The sequence below is a fragment of the Pocillopora damicornis genome, chromosome 9 (genome assembly GCF_964200805.1).
Source record: "Pocillopora damicornis chromosome 9, jaPocDami1.2, whole genome shotgun sequence".
Lineage (NCBI taxonomy): Eukaryota > Metazoa > Cnidaria > Anthozoa > Scleractinia > Pocilloporidae > Pocillopora > Pocillopora damicornis.
The window spans coordinates 315861-331872 of NC_142678.1; the positions used below are offsets into that span (position 1 = coordinate 315861).

Sequence of the window (16012 nt, forward strand, 5' to 3'; positions counted from 1 at the left end):
CAAAGAAATCATTTGGACACAAAACTGAAAATATGATCCATTCAGAGGGGAAAAATGAAGCCAAGAATTGCTACGATTGTTTTGAAAAGGCCCATAAACACCGGGAAAGTTCTGGCGCATAGTAGATAAATTATTTTTGTACATGCACTATTTCAAGCTTCTTCATTTGTTTGTTACAAACCTTAATGAAATGCTGCTATGTATTCGTCCCAAATTAATTAATTTTGTCGCAAATCCTGTTTACTGCATTCAAAAAGTTGCACAAGAGGTCATCCTACAATGTCCTCAATTGAATGTTTACCCAAATCGATTCACAATTTTCAAAATGAGGAAATGACCAATGGCTGCACATAGGTTCCTGCGATGCAGCCAACAATCATGAAACCGTTGATGATGGGGCTGCTCTTCAGATACGACAGAGAAAACACCCAGCTGGAAAAAATGTTTTGAGGAAGGGAGGGGGGGAAACGTCAGGGTGGGTATTGTCAGATTCTACAAGTACATGAACAGGCAAGGCTATCAGCGAGTCCTCTGCACAAATTACAAGGGAGCGGGGTGGGTTTAAACTGTTTTTCTCCCCAAATTTAAGTTGGACTCCCCTTTTCACTTTCGTGTTTCTCGACAAGAAAGTATAAATGGGTTCTGGAAAATTTGCAGGTGGTTGGTACAGAAAAGTCATTGAACCCAAATATGTCGAGTTGCACTTCTAAGGTTTTTAGAGTTGTTGGTTTGTCTTTTTGTTTTGTAACATTAGGGAGGGGGGGAGGCTGAGATGGAGGGAGATTAGGGAAGTGGTTTTGTTAACTTACCACCTTTTAATGTGATTGTAGCTCATTTATTTCAGCAACGACTACGATGTCTTAGGGCGCAAATCCCGCGCGCATTTCTCGAAGGTGAATAGGAAAGGATATTTGGAGGATGAATTGCAAGTTAGAGCGTGCCTTCAACAACCAATATTTTAATTTAATTAGTAAGTTAGCTGATGACAGCTTTGGCTCAGAGGTGCCTACTTCTTGCGCGGATTATTGCTTAATAGACAAAAGGAAAAAAGCAAAACTAAGTTGAAAATTTCATCCCCTTTCCGTAGCAGCCTTGGTCAATCCAGTCAAAAGGTGTGTGGGAAAAAATCTTTTGAATTTGAATTTTTCAATTTTCACCTTCCTTCCGTATTCAGTGTTGTGCTTTACTCTATTGCTTAATATACATTACAGGAAAAGAAAAGTTTGCCCATGGTATGACGTACTTTTTGGGATACAAAGTGTGTCGTTCAATTTGTGACATTTTATACATTGTGTGACATATTGCTATTTTTACTGGCGAGGTAACTAAAATTACGTAAAAAAATGTTGCATCTCTAAGGACAAGTTGCTTCCTTGTTTGACATTGCAATATGTAACTTGCCTTAATTATAGATTACATTTTTGTAAAATTTTTATCAAATAATTATTTTGTTCCTTTAAGCTAGCAAGGGTTGTCTAAGCTTTTATCAAGATATCATATCAAACTTACGTTTAACATCTGCCTCTGTAGATTTTCGTGACATGTCACGCAGTCTGAGGTCAGTCAAAAACATGCTACTTTTCGAACATTTTCCTCTTTTTCGTGTATTTCATTTGAATTGCTATCTTTCTTACCTTCAGTTTCTAAAACTAACGTACATAAGCTTTCTATACCACTGTATTTGAAGGAAATCATTAAAATATTTCGTTCGGGTTTTTGAGACTTATGGTTAGCGATTCAGATATGTCGAAGAGGGGTTCACGCCACATGCAAGCAGTGGCCATGGAGTCTGGGACTATAACTCTAAAGCGCATGCCTAAAACTGGTCATTACCGCGAAATACGAAAAAAACAATAAATTTGGCGCAATTTGATGTATAATACATGAGGTTTGGATATTGTTTGGGTTCGGGAAATGGGACTCGAAGTTTACGCACTGGTGGTTTTTTCTTCGCTGGCTCTTCTCGCGGTGGCGGTAGATGCACAAAACGATTTCGGCGAAGAAACAAATGGTCCAAAAGGGGAAAAACTGCCTTGGTTTACTTACGAAATAAACAAGTAAGTAAAAATTGCGTTTATCGAAGTGTATTCCAACCTGTTTCTTTTTTCTTTTTAATTTTTTTCAATTTTTTTTCACCGAACTGATTTTTTTTTTATCAGCTATCTCATATATTCCCTGTCGAAGAAGTCTGATCAAGAGCCGAACGACGAAAGTGCTGATTCTGTGATTGTGGGAATCGTGGAAAAAATATTGAGGGAATCTGAGATTCGCGGAGTTGTTATAAATTCCAGAATTCTCAACGTCTTCAGGAAAAAGATTTCTCTCCTCCATTCAGCGTTCAAGAAAGCGTCAAAAAGTGGGGGGAAAAGTATAAAGAAGCTTATTGATGCGTGGAAGGCAAAAAACCACTCCTTCAAAATTTTCTATCATGAGCTTGAAAACAACTCATTGATTGAGGAAAACCAACAGCTTCGTGGGCAGAAAAGGAAAGCTGAACTGGATTTAGCCGCAGAGCAGGCAAAGAGATTAAAAATTGAGCAGGAGTTTGAAGATGTTATTAGGGATTCGGAAAACAGAAAAGAACAATACAAACAAAAATTCAAAAGATTAGCGAAAAAAGCAGCAAGAATGCAAAAAAAGGGACAAAGAGGTCCAAACAAAAGCAAACGTTTCACTGATTATACCAAACAACATCAGGCAAGATTAAGGCGAGGATTTAAAGAAGACTGCCACTCAGCACTGTCATTTTTAGGCCTCTACAATTTTATTGCCACCAAGGTTGAGGTATTTAATAATGACACTCAACAATATGAAACTATTTCATTGGTAGAAGAGGGAGAGTTACAACTATTGGAAACAGAGCCAAGAGAACTGACTGACAATGATATTGATGACATCAATATGTGGGTTTACTTGAAGGAAAAATTGAATATATCTAATGAAGCTTGGCATGAGTTGGCCATGAAGTGTAAAGACATGCCCACAAAATATAAAATATGCAAACACCTAGATAAACTAAATGCCAATTGGAATCTGAGAAGTACACCAGGGGAGGCAGAGGGAGTACAGATTTCTTTCAGGGGGAGTCTTGAGGAACAGATAAAAAGGCTGCAGAAAAATGGAGTATTGGACAAGGTTACTACTATTAAAGTAAAGCTCAGTGGTGATGGTACCAACATTGGGAAAAGGCTTAAACTTGAAAATGTCACATACACAATTTTGAATGAAAAGGATGCAGCAATGAATGAAAAAGGGAACTATGTTCTAGCAATAATTAAGACAACAGAGAACTATGACAATCTTAAAGAAAGCCTTGCTGATCTAAATAATGAAATGTCAAATTTAAAAGAAATTACTGTAAACAGTCATAAGTATAGCATTGAGTATTTTTTGGGAGGAGACTGGAAGTTTCTAGCCTGTGTTTGTGGTTCAGGGGCTGCTAATCAAAATTTCTCTTGTATTTGGTGTAAGTGCCCAGGAAATGAAAGGTTTGACATCAGTTAAAAGTGGTCTATAACTGACAAATCTCTTGGGGCAAGAGATTTACAAGAAATAGGTAAGTATGCAAAATCTAAGCAATATAATTGTAAAACCAATCCATTATTTGATTTTATTCCTATTGACCATGTAATAATTGATACACTACATTTATTTTTGAGAATATCTGATAATTTAATTGAACTTCTGATCAGGGAACTTCGCAGGAAAGATGCCATTGACAAGGTATCTACTTTTTCAAATGGGTTTTGTCGAAATAAGTATAGACATATGGCTGGGTATGAGAAATTTGTAAAAGAACTTGGAATTAATTTTGAATGGAAAATTAATAGGGACAGCAAGAAGTTGGAGTACAGAGACCTTACTAGACCTGAAAAACTCTTGCTTTTCCAACATATTAATTTTCACTTACTATTACCAGAGTTTCATAATGTGGACAAGCTGCAAGCCCTTTGGGGTAATTTCATAGATATTATAGGTGATCTTAAACTTAATTACACTACAGATGATGCTATCTCTAGCCTCAAGGACAAAATCAAAAAATGGTTTAAAAAATTCTTAGACCTTTACCAAGCAAAAGATGTAACACCATATATGCATTCTTTGTATGTTCATGTACCTGAATTTTTAAAGCTATACCAAAATTTAGCTTATTACACTCAGCAAGGTATGGAGAAGTACAACAACACTGTATCAAAGGACTACTTTCGATCATCTAATCATAGAGGGGTTTCTGCTCTAAAGCAACTTTTCTTGAAAAAACACAGAATACAGCTTTTGGAAGCTGCTGGTTTGGAAAGGGTGAAGGAAAGCTACAACTGTGGAAACTGTTCAACTTCTGGCCATACCATCAAAACATGTACTGCAAAATGCAGCAAATGCGATGCTCCCACTTTCTGTGCACATCTTGTTAAAATGGATGGTAAATGGAAGCCAAGATGTGATTTAATCAATCAGTAATGATATAATATATCAATGTATTAAAGGAGTGTATTACCCAAAAACTGTTAGTAGAAGTTGTGTAGAATAATTTGCTATGCCTGTGAAATGTTTCTTGTATACAGTATTCAAGGAGTCTTTTTCAAAAATGTTACTGCATTGATTACAACAGAATCACAGACTGAAATATATGGGTCATTTATAACCACATGTTTACATTTTATGAAGGTAATTCACATGCAAGTAAAATAATTCTTTGACATCAACTATCAAAATCAATAAACATGTGCTAAATCAAATATATTAATGATGGACCATATTTTTGTATCCACATCTGTTGCCATCTCCACGGACAAATGTAAAAACGACTCGATGCCCGTCTTCGATTTCAGATCTCACGTATTTATCGCCAATTAATTTAAATTCCACTATGGGGTTTCTTTTTGTCAACCAAAATGTCACAGTCCCTGGTACAACATAAGCAAAATCGCCGTTTTCATTCATGATCCGCTCATTCCACTTTGTGCCAATATAACAATCCAGAGTTTCATTTGAAAGAATTTCATATATGAGTTTATTCCTCTGATATTTTTTGGATGAAATCCTCCCAAGACTCTTATAGAAAACATCGTCATCGACTTGAATTTCAATACGAACTTTTGAATCCTCTCTGCGCCCGGAGTACAACTTTCGCTTGATCTCCCTGTAAACGCGTTCATAAAAAGTTTGCTGGCGATCGCTGAAGGAATCATCGATTGGTTTTGACATCGGTTCCAATCGCATTACGGGTAAATTATGTTCATCGCAAGGCCTCCATTCGTCAAATTTCTCGCAGTACCCTTTGAAATGAATTTTGCCATGTTTTCTCGCTTTGTCGACCTATATTGTCTCTACAGGATAAATATTCTTATCCGTAGTTTTTATTTTCTTGCATTGCTTGGTCTTAGCTTCTGCGAATTCGTCAATAAATCTCTTCGGAGTCTTATGCTCCTGCTTCACTCTGTTAGCCGCCATTTTTAACATTGGCGCTCTTTGCTTATTTAATTGCTCTGCGCATGTCAGGTGAGTAATACGGTGGCTTGGGACCAATTTAAGCAAATGTTCAGTTTTCTATGGGATAAGTTTGATATGTATCAAACAGAGCGTATGATGGTGTTTAACGCAATTCTTAGCATGGTGACTTAGTTATTATTGTTATTATTTTATTATTCTATAATGTACCATGTCATTTCATCGTAACCACTCAACCTTATCTGGCTGTAGACCAATCAAACTCAGCGTGATAATTTACCTTACTAAAATCAGTCGAAAGACTTCAAACGTGTCGTCACCCAGTGTTCCAAGCTACGCTTGACTCATCTTTGTAGATGAAAAATTTTTGTTTGCAAAATGACTCAGCTTAAACATATTTGAACTTTGGTTAGGGTATTGTTGAATCCCTGTTCTATAGTGTGATCTCATAAAATTGCCTCAAAAAGTATCCTCAAAGCTTTACACAGGTCACCCAGGCTTCCTTACGGTAACTTTTAATTGTTTTCTTGTAACACAGTTTTCCCCTTCAAAATCAGAAGGCTTCGTCAGTTGAAAATCCAATCGATAAGACTAAAAGACTGATCAAAAAGCAGCGTTCCATCACTTGCAGTGTATAGATCAGGAATAAGGAAACGAATCACTGTATTTCTGCTTGATTTAGCACACTTTTAAATAATTGATCAACCCACCTGCCACCCGTCAAATAACATAGCCCGGCAATTATGCGAACAAAATTAATGACAGAATCAAGAAAATCACCAAGTTTAGCGTCGACCGAAAAAGAGTAATGATCTCATATTATATTGTTAGGAGCTTTGTAAGCGCATTCATGCCGGCTTTATTTGTAAAGAACAAGTGATCCCAAGGACAAACCACTTAGACATAAACCGAAACACATCTTATTACGACATGGCTGAAAGAGCGTGGTTTCGGATCAACCGTGATCTCTTGGTTTACAAAGCTTTCTACTTCTTTTTCCTGAGTGGTTTCGGCTCTATATTTCCATATCTTCCTGTGTATTTTCGTCAGATTGGTCTGTCAGCCAGTCAGGTTGGTCTGCTCCTCGGTTTGCGGCCGATTGTTCAATTTGCCAGCGCTCCATTCTGGGCCATCATGGCGGACAAATACAGGAAACGGAAATCCGTGTTGGTCATGTCAGTTTTGTCTTGGCTTATTATGACATTAACGTTAGCGTTTGTGGAGCCTACGAACGAAATCTGTGAGATTCGACAAGGCAATGATACACATAACCATGTTTATAATTACACCAGAGTTAAGACTGGGTTTTTTCGACGCGAACTTTTGTGGCAAAAAACTCACTTTGACGAGACAAACGAAACAGAACTGATCCGCCAAAGGGCCGTGGATGTTGTACCTATTTATATTGCAGGACAAAACAAGGGTCGCCTTGAATCAAGTTTAAGGAACAAATCACTCTCAGATGCTAGCAAAAATCATGTGAATCAAAGTATGGTCGAGAGTACTACCCAAGGACTAAAACGGACTTTTGATAAGCGAAACGACAGTTTTGTGTTTCAAAAACGTAACAAGCAGACCAGTGCTGATCCAAATAATGGAATATTGTATCTTAAAACATTGACCTCCACTCGGGGTTTTACGGAGTCAAAAGACTTAGTAAACAATACAGAGATGTATCGTCTTCACAGCGAGCGAAGTCCAAAGTCAAAAGCAAAACTGGTTCATGAGACTTCACAAACAACCACCAGCCAAAGGGTACTTACACATTCAATTAACTCAAAGCACCTTTGGCGTTTTGATAAATCAGGGAATTTTCCAAGCAAGAACGAGAACAGAAACCGTACCTCGAAGAATTTATATAAAAGCCCTGGGCAATATCATTTCAATACCAGCATCAATCATAAATATAGAAATAAAAAACCAGGTGAAATCAACGGATCAATCCTCACGTCTAACTTCCAGTCACCCGTAGGAAACATGGGAAAGAAAAATAACAATTCATCGACTGATAAGAGAAGGCAAAATAAACCTGATGCACCCGTAGTTATTGAATTCTCTAGAATTTTTATCCCATCCGGTAAAGACGCGAGTGATGATAGCTTCAGCAATCATGAAAACTCTAGCAATGGAAATAGGACCAAATTTTTGCCGCACAAGACTATTCACTCCACGCAACATTTACAACAAGTAAGTGACAGCATCTCTGAACCGTTGCTGAGTGAAGCAGGGCTTTCAAATCGCATCAACACCTCAGCAAACCAAGTTGATAGAGCAAACATAAAAGCAATCAGCAACAGCCTATTACAGTTGAAAGATAAGCTATCAAAGATCATGGGAGTTGATTCCAAAACCACAACAACGGAAAATGGCCAGCCCCTTGACACAAAGAAGAAAGGAAATGATACACGTTCTAGTAATGATTCTGTTGTCACGTCCTTCAACCGATCTCCTACTCAAACACTCCAGATTCGTGTTCATCACAAAAACGTCTCAAACGAAATCGATAAACTTCATCAAAGTCAGTCAGAGAAGTCAGACGCAGAAGTTTTGATTCATACGGGAATTTCAGTGTTAAATTCAGTCAATTACACTAATAACTTAATGCCTTCAAATTTAAATAGTCTGAACAATACTGACGAGTTAATGTCACCAGATGATTCTTTTAGTAGTTCTGGAGATGCTTTGTTCACATCCTCTTCTCTTGTAACAAATGACAATTTGACATTGCATGATCTCCAAACTGATATGGAAGAGAGTAACCAAACTACTTTCAAAAATAACTCTACCATCATCACTTTAAACAGCAATTCCGATTATTCCTCAGAAAACAGGATGAAAGATTTCAGCAAAACCATTCAAGCAGAAGTAATGCAAAACACACCACAACCTGCCAGAAATACACAGTCAAAACTGTGGATGACTAATTTACTTAAGACCAACTCCTCTGAATTGAAGAGAATTTTTACCATTCTTCTTGTTCTAGTTGTTGTAGGAGAATTTCTCGAGGCTCCGTCAACGACATTAGCAGACGCTTCCCTGTTGGAACACCTTGGTGAAGAGCGACGGTACTACGGAAAACAACGGTTATGGGGTTCGCTTGGATTCGGGCTGTCTTCGTTCCTTGTCGGAGTGCTTTTGGAGAAGTCACGTCATCTCGTTTGTGGTGAGCAATACACAGATTACATGATTTGTTTTTGTGTATTTGCTCTCTTAATGGTGATGACATTGTTTATATCCACGACGTTTAAATTTCAATACAAAGAAACTGATGTTAAACAAACAAGTGTTTTATCAGCTCTTTGTAATATTCACTATGGTTCGTGTCTTATGGCGGCATGCTTCATGGGAGTAGGTCATGGAATGTCCCATAGTTTTCTGAACTGGTTTCTTGAAGATCTTGGAGCAACTAAGACATTAATGGGTGTGGCAGTTATTTGTCGCAGCTCTTTGGATTTATTAACATTTTTCGTGGCTGGAAGTCTCATCAAAGCCATTGGACAGATAAAAATCATGATAGGAGCGCTGATATCATATGGAGTTGCATTTACTATGTACTCGCTGCTCACAAACCCATGGTGGGTTTTACCAATAGAGATGTTGGTTGGATGTACGTACGCTGCCTCATGGTCGGCTTGCACTTCATATATGGCGGGTGCAGCGTCCTCAGAATCAGTCACAACTATCCAAGGTAAGAAAGCTAATCTTGCTAAGGTGGACCTTCTTTAGCATTTTACTCGAGTTTAATTGTAATTTTGATTGTGATTCTTTGCTCGGGATGTATATCGATTAAATGTAGGGGTTTATTGATTGTTCTACCTTTGTCTAATTTTATAAATTTAAAGGTAAAACCGAAGGAAAGTAAAAATACCAAAACTATCGACTACCACGAATGTTATTTGAGCAGAGGGTATTCCTGGTCTTATTAAATCGGTGTATTTTCTTGTTTGTCCACAGGGATTCTTCAAGGAGTTTACTGGGGACTGGGAACAGGTTCAGGTACAATAACAGGCGGGTTTTTAATCCATCATATTGGAGCTGTGGCAACATTCCGTTGTGTGGCTTGTGCCTCGTTTGTAGTTTGTATTCTGTTTTGCCTGGCGCAGTGCAAGTTTACGCGAGAATCAACCGAGTACTCTGAGATGAAGTATACTTACCTTCCTACAGTGGAATCAAAAGACACCGAGGAACTGCTGAGAGGATACAGAGTCTCAAAGACTTTAAAACACAAGCACAGCTCTATGAGAAAACATTAAATCACAATGGTCGATGTAAAATTGTTTATAGTTAAATAAAATATACTGATCCACCAAAAAGGTCTGTCACCCGTTCTGTAGTACAAACAAGACTTACTGTACTGTTACCTAAAGACACCTAACACCTCAATTCAGCGTTCTAATTACAAAATATTAACAACAGGATTATCTCTTATTTGCAATTTCATTGATCAAGAGAAACCATACAAACACCTAGCTAGTTGTGTTCTCTTGCAGTCAATAAGTGTATCTTATTCAATGTGGGAGGTCTGCATGGGAATAAACTTTAAGCTGAGGGTCATACTACTCAAGACAAAGTTGCGCAAGCAAAGGTCGTTGTCAGATCAGTAGTAGCAGTCGCTGTGAGCTTCGCATGGAAATTAACTTTTTAAAACATTTTTATTTAAAATTATGTAGTGACACAATCATAAAAGCTTTAAGCGCTAAATATCAACGTTTATTAGTAAAGATGTCGCTATAGATGAAACGATTCAGGATTGTGGCAAGCTGTATAGCCTCAAAAATAATTAAAAATTAATTGTTACACTAAGAGATAAAAGAGGACGAGATGAAAGCACACATCATAAGGAACGAGATTCAATTGACTATGTGACTTTCCGTTGAATGAGGACAAAATCGGTTTGATCAGATTAGTAATATGAAATTAGAAGATCCTCGCAGCTAAGAACACTACTGAAACTAGTAGTTGTAAGTAGGACCTGAAAAAAATTTCAGGCCCGTACGGGCCTGGAATTTTTTTCAGGTCCTACTTACAACTACTAGTTTCAGTAGTGTTCTTAGCTGCGAGGATCTTCTAATTTCATCTTTCCACCGCAGTGCAAATATGTGAATTTTCATATATCTAAAATCTAGATTAGTAATACTTGTCTTCTGTCCGTGAATCACTTGCCTCAGGCTCCGCGACTCCGACAGAAGCCTGCTGAAACTGGCCGTTGAACTGGTTTTGTGCTCGAGTGTCATTTGTATAGCTTAAGTTCTTATTTTGTATTTTCTCGCTGTCAACGCAGTTGTGAAAGGTGTCAAGCAATACTGAATAGTAATTACGGTGTCGGAAATTGAGGTGTTTCAGGCCCGTAGTGAATATTACGATAGAAATGACAGCTGCCATGGTAAAAACACGGAACGCAATAATTGGCCCTGCCACGCGAGTGAGACTTTCACCAAACACAAGGCCAAGAATTCCACCGACACCCCAGTAGATGCTCTGGAACACACCTGCAGGAAAATAAGAAAGAAGGTTATTAGTTCAGCGAATACGTAAGTGTTTTCACGCTTAACTCGCAAAGCTTGTTTTAATTTGTTTCTCAGGTGATAGACACTAAAAACAACCTTTGCAGGTTGTGACCCGCTTGTTTTAAAATTGTTCAACTTAGAAAACTCAAAACAATGCTAAAACAGTGCTTCCTATCACCTTGTACGGTTGCCAGGCAATCCAGGGGAGAAGAATTCGCCAAATACGTGGTACATACTACGAATGAAGTGGCAAATGTGAATCCTTCCAGTAGACCAAGAGGGATGAGCTGCCAAGAACTTGTTACAAAGGAGCATGCAAAATGATTAAACATGTACGACACTAGAACAGTGAATATCATATTTATATCCCCCATATGGCGTATCAGTTTATGACTCAAGAAAAAGCCAAGGGGTTCTCCAAGGAAGCCAAAAAACATTATTGTAGAAGTAATATGCCCCCCTTTGGCCTTAGAGAGATAAGTGACGTGAAATTTTGAAATCACTGAATGTGAAAAGCCCATGAAAGCCGCGGTCGCAGCAAACGTTCCGTAATGTTTTGTGTTGTAAGTAGTTTTGAGCCTCTCATTGGGGAAATTTTCAACTGGCCTTTGTGGTATCTCGAACTTGATTAAGACTAGTAATATCACAATTGTAATTACACAATAAAAGCAAAAGTTGATAACGTAGTCGGCGTAGATGTGCCCGCACATTTGCCGCTGAGAATTGTTCACTAAGATCCCGGTAATGAGGAAAAATATTAGGTAGCCTATTGAACCAAATTGCTTTTGATATCCATACACAGCTGTATCCTCCTCCACTTGCTTGGCGAGTAACACTGTATCAGCCATGAAGAAAACTGGACATAAGAATATTTCCTCGAAAACAACTAGAGCTAAAGCACCAACAAATATATGATGGAGCCGAGAAGTGTTTTCCCTAAGCTCATTCCTTGTGGTAAAGTTGAATTGGATTTGATTGAGTGGCTCTTTGGGTTTTGACTTGAGATTAGAAATTGGAATTGTGGTGATGCTGCGAGTCTTGTTGTTACTGGTAATGTTAGGCTCTCTATTATGGTCAAATGACTCTCCGGTTCCACTTCCTGATACTTCACTCTCTTGAGACGATCCCGAACCAGATGATATCTGTACCTCGACGCTGTCAAAGCCATTGGTACTACGTAAGTCGTTTATGGGATTCCTAGGAATCAGCTTTGATCGTCTTGTAAAATACTCACTAACTCGTCTTCGCCTGAAGAATCCTGTCTGCATCACAGTGGAGTTTATAACTTTCGAGTCAGTTTCGTTGAGAGAAACCAGCTGGCACATCTGGCCAGTGGGCTCAACAAAGGCCAATGAAATGGTCCCTATAAGCCACACAAAAGTGCAAAACTGGAGCATCATTTTCTTTGGCAAATAACGATCAGCAAGAACTCCCCACAATGGACTTAAAAGGAGTTGTACAAATGGACGAACGCTAACGAGGACATCAACTTGATACGAAGAGAAACCGATTTGTCGAAAGTATGATGACAGAAACGGGAATGTTGTCGCCAATGAACTGTACAAGAAGAAATAGAATGCTTTAAAAACAAGAAGAGGCTTGTCGACTCGAGCGAGGTGGACATCACTTTGGTTAAGAAGTCTCTGAAATGTGGACCGACTGTAGTTTGTACTCATTTGGTCTGCAAATTCAACGAGCTCTTTAACGTTCTTTTTACGTTTTAAGTCCATTACATCAAGCACGGTTCAGCAACGAACAGAGAAGTTACGCTACGGTTCCTTACATTTTCTATGAGATCAGCCCAAACATTGGGGGCTATTGAGAGATAGAGTACAACTGATCCACATCCGGAGATTGCTCGCTTGCGCAGGTGGTAAGAGCAAACAGCCGGTGGCAGACTTTTCTGTGCTGGTCATGTGGCCGGTCACGTGCTAAATGTTAAGAAATTATAAACAGACGTGTGGTACAAGACACAGAACAACGTGTTTAAAGTAGAGGACAAAACGAACCCTGCTCATGATTCAAAACTATGGTTGATTTTAAAGAATTTGAAAAGGAATTATTTTTACTCTAATCCTGAATTTGTCTGCTGGACAAGTTTTCTCTTGCGTAGTTAATGAAACAGTTGTTAGGGTCCACTTCTTTTCACTCATGATTAGAATTCATCGAATAATTTCAGCAGCCTTGGGACACTAAGGAGACCTCTTCTGCAAAGTGCCACTCGTCCTTTAATTTTTTTCTTTTTGCGGGTAAACTTTAGTTCCTCGTAGAGGCTTGCACATTAAAACTGAAGAAGTCATTGTTTTTCTTTGAAACTGTATCAGAGAAAAGTTTTTTTACCGTTTCTATGGATGACCAGTCTATGCATAATTCTTATGACAGCTAATCATTTTTAGAAAATGTGTAATCTGTATTCAGTCTAATCTCATTTTATTTGACGCCGTTTGCATTCTGCTTGGTGAGATAAAAAGAAACAAAGGAGGAGAAGAAAATAACAAGCAATTCCCCAGGTGGTCAATAAGCCAGTTAAATTGTTTCACAATAATCCTGTCTTGGATACCATATCTTAACACTGGTGGGACAGATCGTTTGAACAGGTAAATTCAGTTACCTGATCTAGAGATTTATTGGTTCCGGACGCAACTCACAAAAGAGTTCTTTGACGACAAAATGATAAAGGAGGATAAAAAAAGTTCAAATAAAGGAGACCATGAAAGGGAGACCTCTAAGCGCTTTAACGATTCGCTCGGAGAAGAACTTCAAGTGGACAGGACGTTGTTATGCTACAAAGCATTTTATTTCCTATTTTTCGCTGGATTTGGAGCGTCGTTTCCATATATGGCACTATATTTCAAGCAGATTGGTCTGAGCGCCAGCTCTGTTGGAATACTAGCAGGAATAAGGCCAATTATTCAATTTGTTAGTGGCCCTTTCTGGGCAATTTTAGCCGACCGGTTCAAGGCCAGGAAAGCAGTTTTGTTATTCTCAATTTTTTCATGGCTCATAATGACCTTGGCTCTCTTGATTCCTACAACCCACAAGACACAGTGCAAAGCCATTAAAGAGAATACTACTGAAGTTGACTTGTCAGTGAGTCGACGGCAGCAGTTAATTCAATTTGGTGCTCAGAGAGAGTACTCAAAATCAACCTCCCATATGCGAGGAAATTTCGACACTGACAAGAACACTAAGCGAGTTAATAGACCAAGTGGCGCAAAACTACTTTTTCATATTTCTCCATTTCAAACGTACTTCCTACCAAGCTCTCATGAAGAACCTGATTTTGAAGAGGGCCATCCCAACCCGAAGATCTACGATTTGGTTTATGATCAGACCGAAGTGTATCAAGTATTTATTTACTTGTTGATTTTAGTTGTAATCGGAGAGTTCCTTGAGGCACCAACCTTCATAATGACCGATGCTGCCTTGCTGCAGAAGTTAGGAGACGAACGAAGGCATTATGGAAAAACTCGATTGTTTGGATCGTTAGGTTTTGCGTTTGCTTCATTAACAGTTGGCGGGTTACTCGACAGCACGGAGTATAGGTACTGTGGACGAGTTATGAACGATTACAGGTTGCTGTTTTATTCATTTGGCATCATCATGGCTCTGGTATTTTTATTTGCAGCTTGGATGTTTGAGTTTACGTACGATGAAGCAGAAAATAAGGAACTCGGAGAACACACTGGAACTACTAAAGAGATCTTAACATTGTTGCTTAAATTTCAGTATGCATTCTTTATTACTATATCGTTTTTTCTTGGATTATCCAATGGATTATTTTTTAATTTTCTCAACTGGTATCTTGAGGACCTCGGAGCAAGCAAATTATTGATGGGAATTGCAACAATTTTTCGTGCTATTGCTTTAATTATTGCATACATATTCAACGCGCTTTTATCGAAGCTATTTGGCCATGTGCGCTTGATGCTGTTTAGTGTGCTGGGATATTTTGTATTATTTGGAAGTTTCTCCATCATCCATAATCCTTGGTGGTCATTGCTATTGGAGTTCTTAGAAGGAATTACCTACGGAACAGCTTGGTCCACAGCTGTCACTCATTTGGCTGATGCTACACCTCAAGGTGGTGCCGCCACAATGCAAGGTCTCAGTTACTGATCAGACAGTACTATTGATGATGTAGAAAATTGATACTATATAGTGGAAATGTAACAAGATAATTAATTTCGCCTACATGATGTCTCAAGTCGGGCCTCTGTTCTTAAGAAGTCTATATTTAATAACTACTTAATCATTTAGTAAAATGCTATAGAAATAACCATGTCGAGTTTTCCTTTTCTCTGAACATTAAAGCAGTGTTTTCTTTCCAGGTATCCTTCAGGGAATTTATTGGGGTCTTGGAGGAGGTTTGGGCGCCATTTTTGGAGGAATTCTTATGGATGAATATGGAGCTGTACCGTCTTTCCGTTCAGGGGCTGTTATCTCAGCCACGGTCTTAATTGTCAGCGGCTGTATTCAAGCTTGCATTTCCCAAACAAAGGAAGAGGAGAAGTTAAAAGCGTTTTGTGGAAAACGCAATGAAATACACTGACATCTCTCATCTCTTCATTCACGGCAGACAGCAAACGCGTTCCAGTGAAAGTTGGTCGCATTAGACCTGATGCAATTTTGAGCGGTTTGAAATTTAAAAAAAAAAACCCTGAAGGAAGTGACGAAGTCTTTCTCCTAATTATATTCAAGCCAGCGTAATGAGTGCATTGAAATCTAGCTTTTCTTTTGAGAAGTCAGCCCTGACTGATTGCTGCCTGAAGGATTTCATTTGCTATATCATTGTAACTTTTATTTGATCAATAATTTGCCAATTAAACTTTACTTTCCTCAAATTTTGTCCTTTTTAGATAGATTATTTAAAAACCGAGATTTGAGTGAATAGAACATTCAGATCTGTATGAATGAAATGATGCATTAAGGTAGAGGCGTCACTTATCACAATTCTGTAGAGGCTTCCAGTCCTCAATAACTGATGCATTGTTCTTCATGCTGGTTGTTTTATTTGGCGTATTAAGGATTTTTAATCCACAAGGGATTTTTAACCC

The 16012-nt window shown here is 38.4% G+C and overlaps 4 protein-coding genes across 4 annotated transcripts; 3 read left to right on the top strand and 1 right to left on the bottom strand.

The window, feature by feature from the left end:
• Positions 1-1765: 1765 nt before the first annotated feature.
• Positions 1766-4738, top strand: LOC149039527 (uncharacterized). The gene is made up of 2 exons (XM_089181846.1): positions 1766-2057; positions 2160-4738. Exons 1-2 carry the CDS (start codon positions 1915-1917, stop codon positions 3502-3504), a joined length of 1488 nt encoding a protein of 495 aa, XP_089037972.1. The 5' UTR covers positions 1766-1914; the 3' UTR covers positions 3505-4738.
• A 1446-nt stretch (positions 4739-6184) lies between these two features.
• On the top strand, positions 6185-9761 carry LOC113670217 (uncharacterized). The gene is made up of 2 exons (XM_027186320.2): positions 6185-9136; positions 9403-9761. The coding sequence occupies exons 1-2, from the start codon at positions 6379-6381 to the stop codon at positions 9699-9701; spliced, it is 3057 nt and encodes a 1018-aa protein (XP_027042121.2). The 5' UTR covers positions 6185-6378; the 3' UTR covers positions 9702-9761.
• A 375-nt stretch (positions 9762-10136) lies between these two features.
• On the bottom strand, positions 10137-12685 carry LOC113670219 (major facilitator superfamily domain-containing protein 6). The gene is made up of 2 exons (XM_027186321.2): positions 11134-12685; positions 10137-10937 (listed from the first exon to the last, which is right to left on the bottom strand). The coding sequence occupies exons 1-2, from the start codon at positions 12683-12685 to the stop codon at positions 10576-10578; spliced, it is 1914 nt and encodes a 637-aa protein (XP_027042122.2). The 3' UTR covers positions 10137-10575.
• A 148-nt stretch (positions 12686-12833) lies between these two features.
• LOC113670220 (major facilitator superfamily domain-containing protein 6) lies at positions 12834-15793 on the top strand. The gene is made up of 2 exons (XM_027186322.2): positions 12834-15060; positions 15287-15793. The coding sequence occupies exons 1-2, from the start codon at positions 13626-13628 to the stop codon at positions 15505-15507; spliced, it is 1656 nt and encodes a 551-aa protein (XP_027042123.2). The 5' UTR covers positions 12834-13625; the 3' UTR covers positions 15508-15793.
• Positions 15794-16012: the final 219 nt, after the last annotated feature.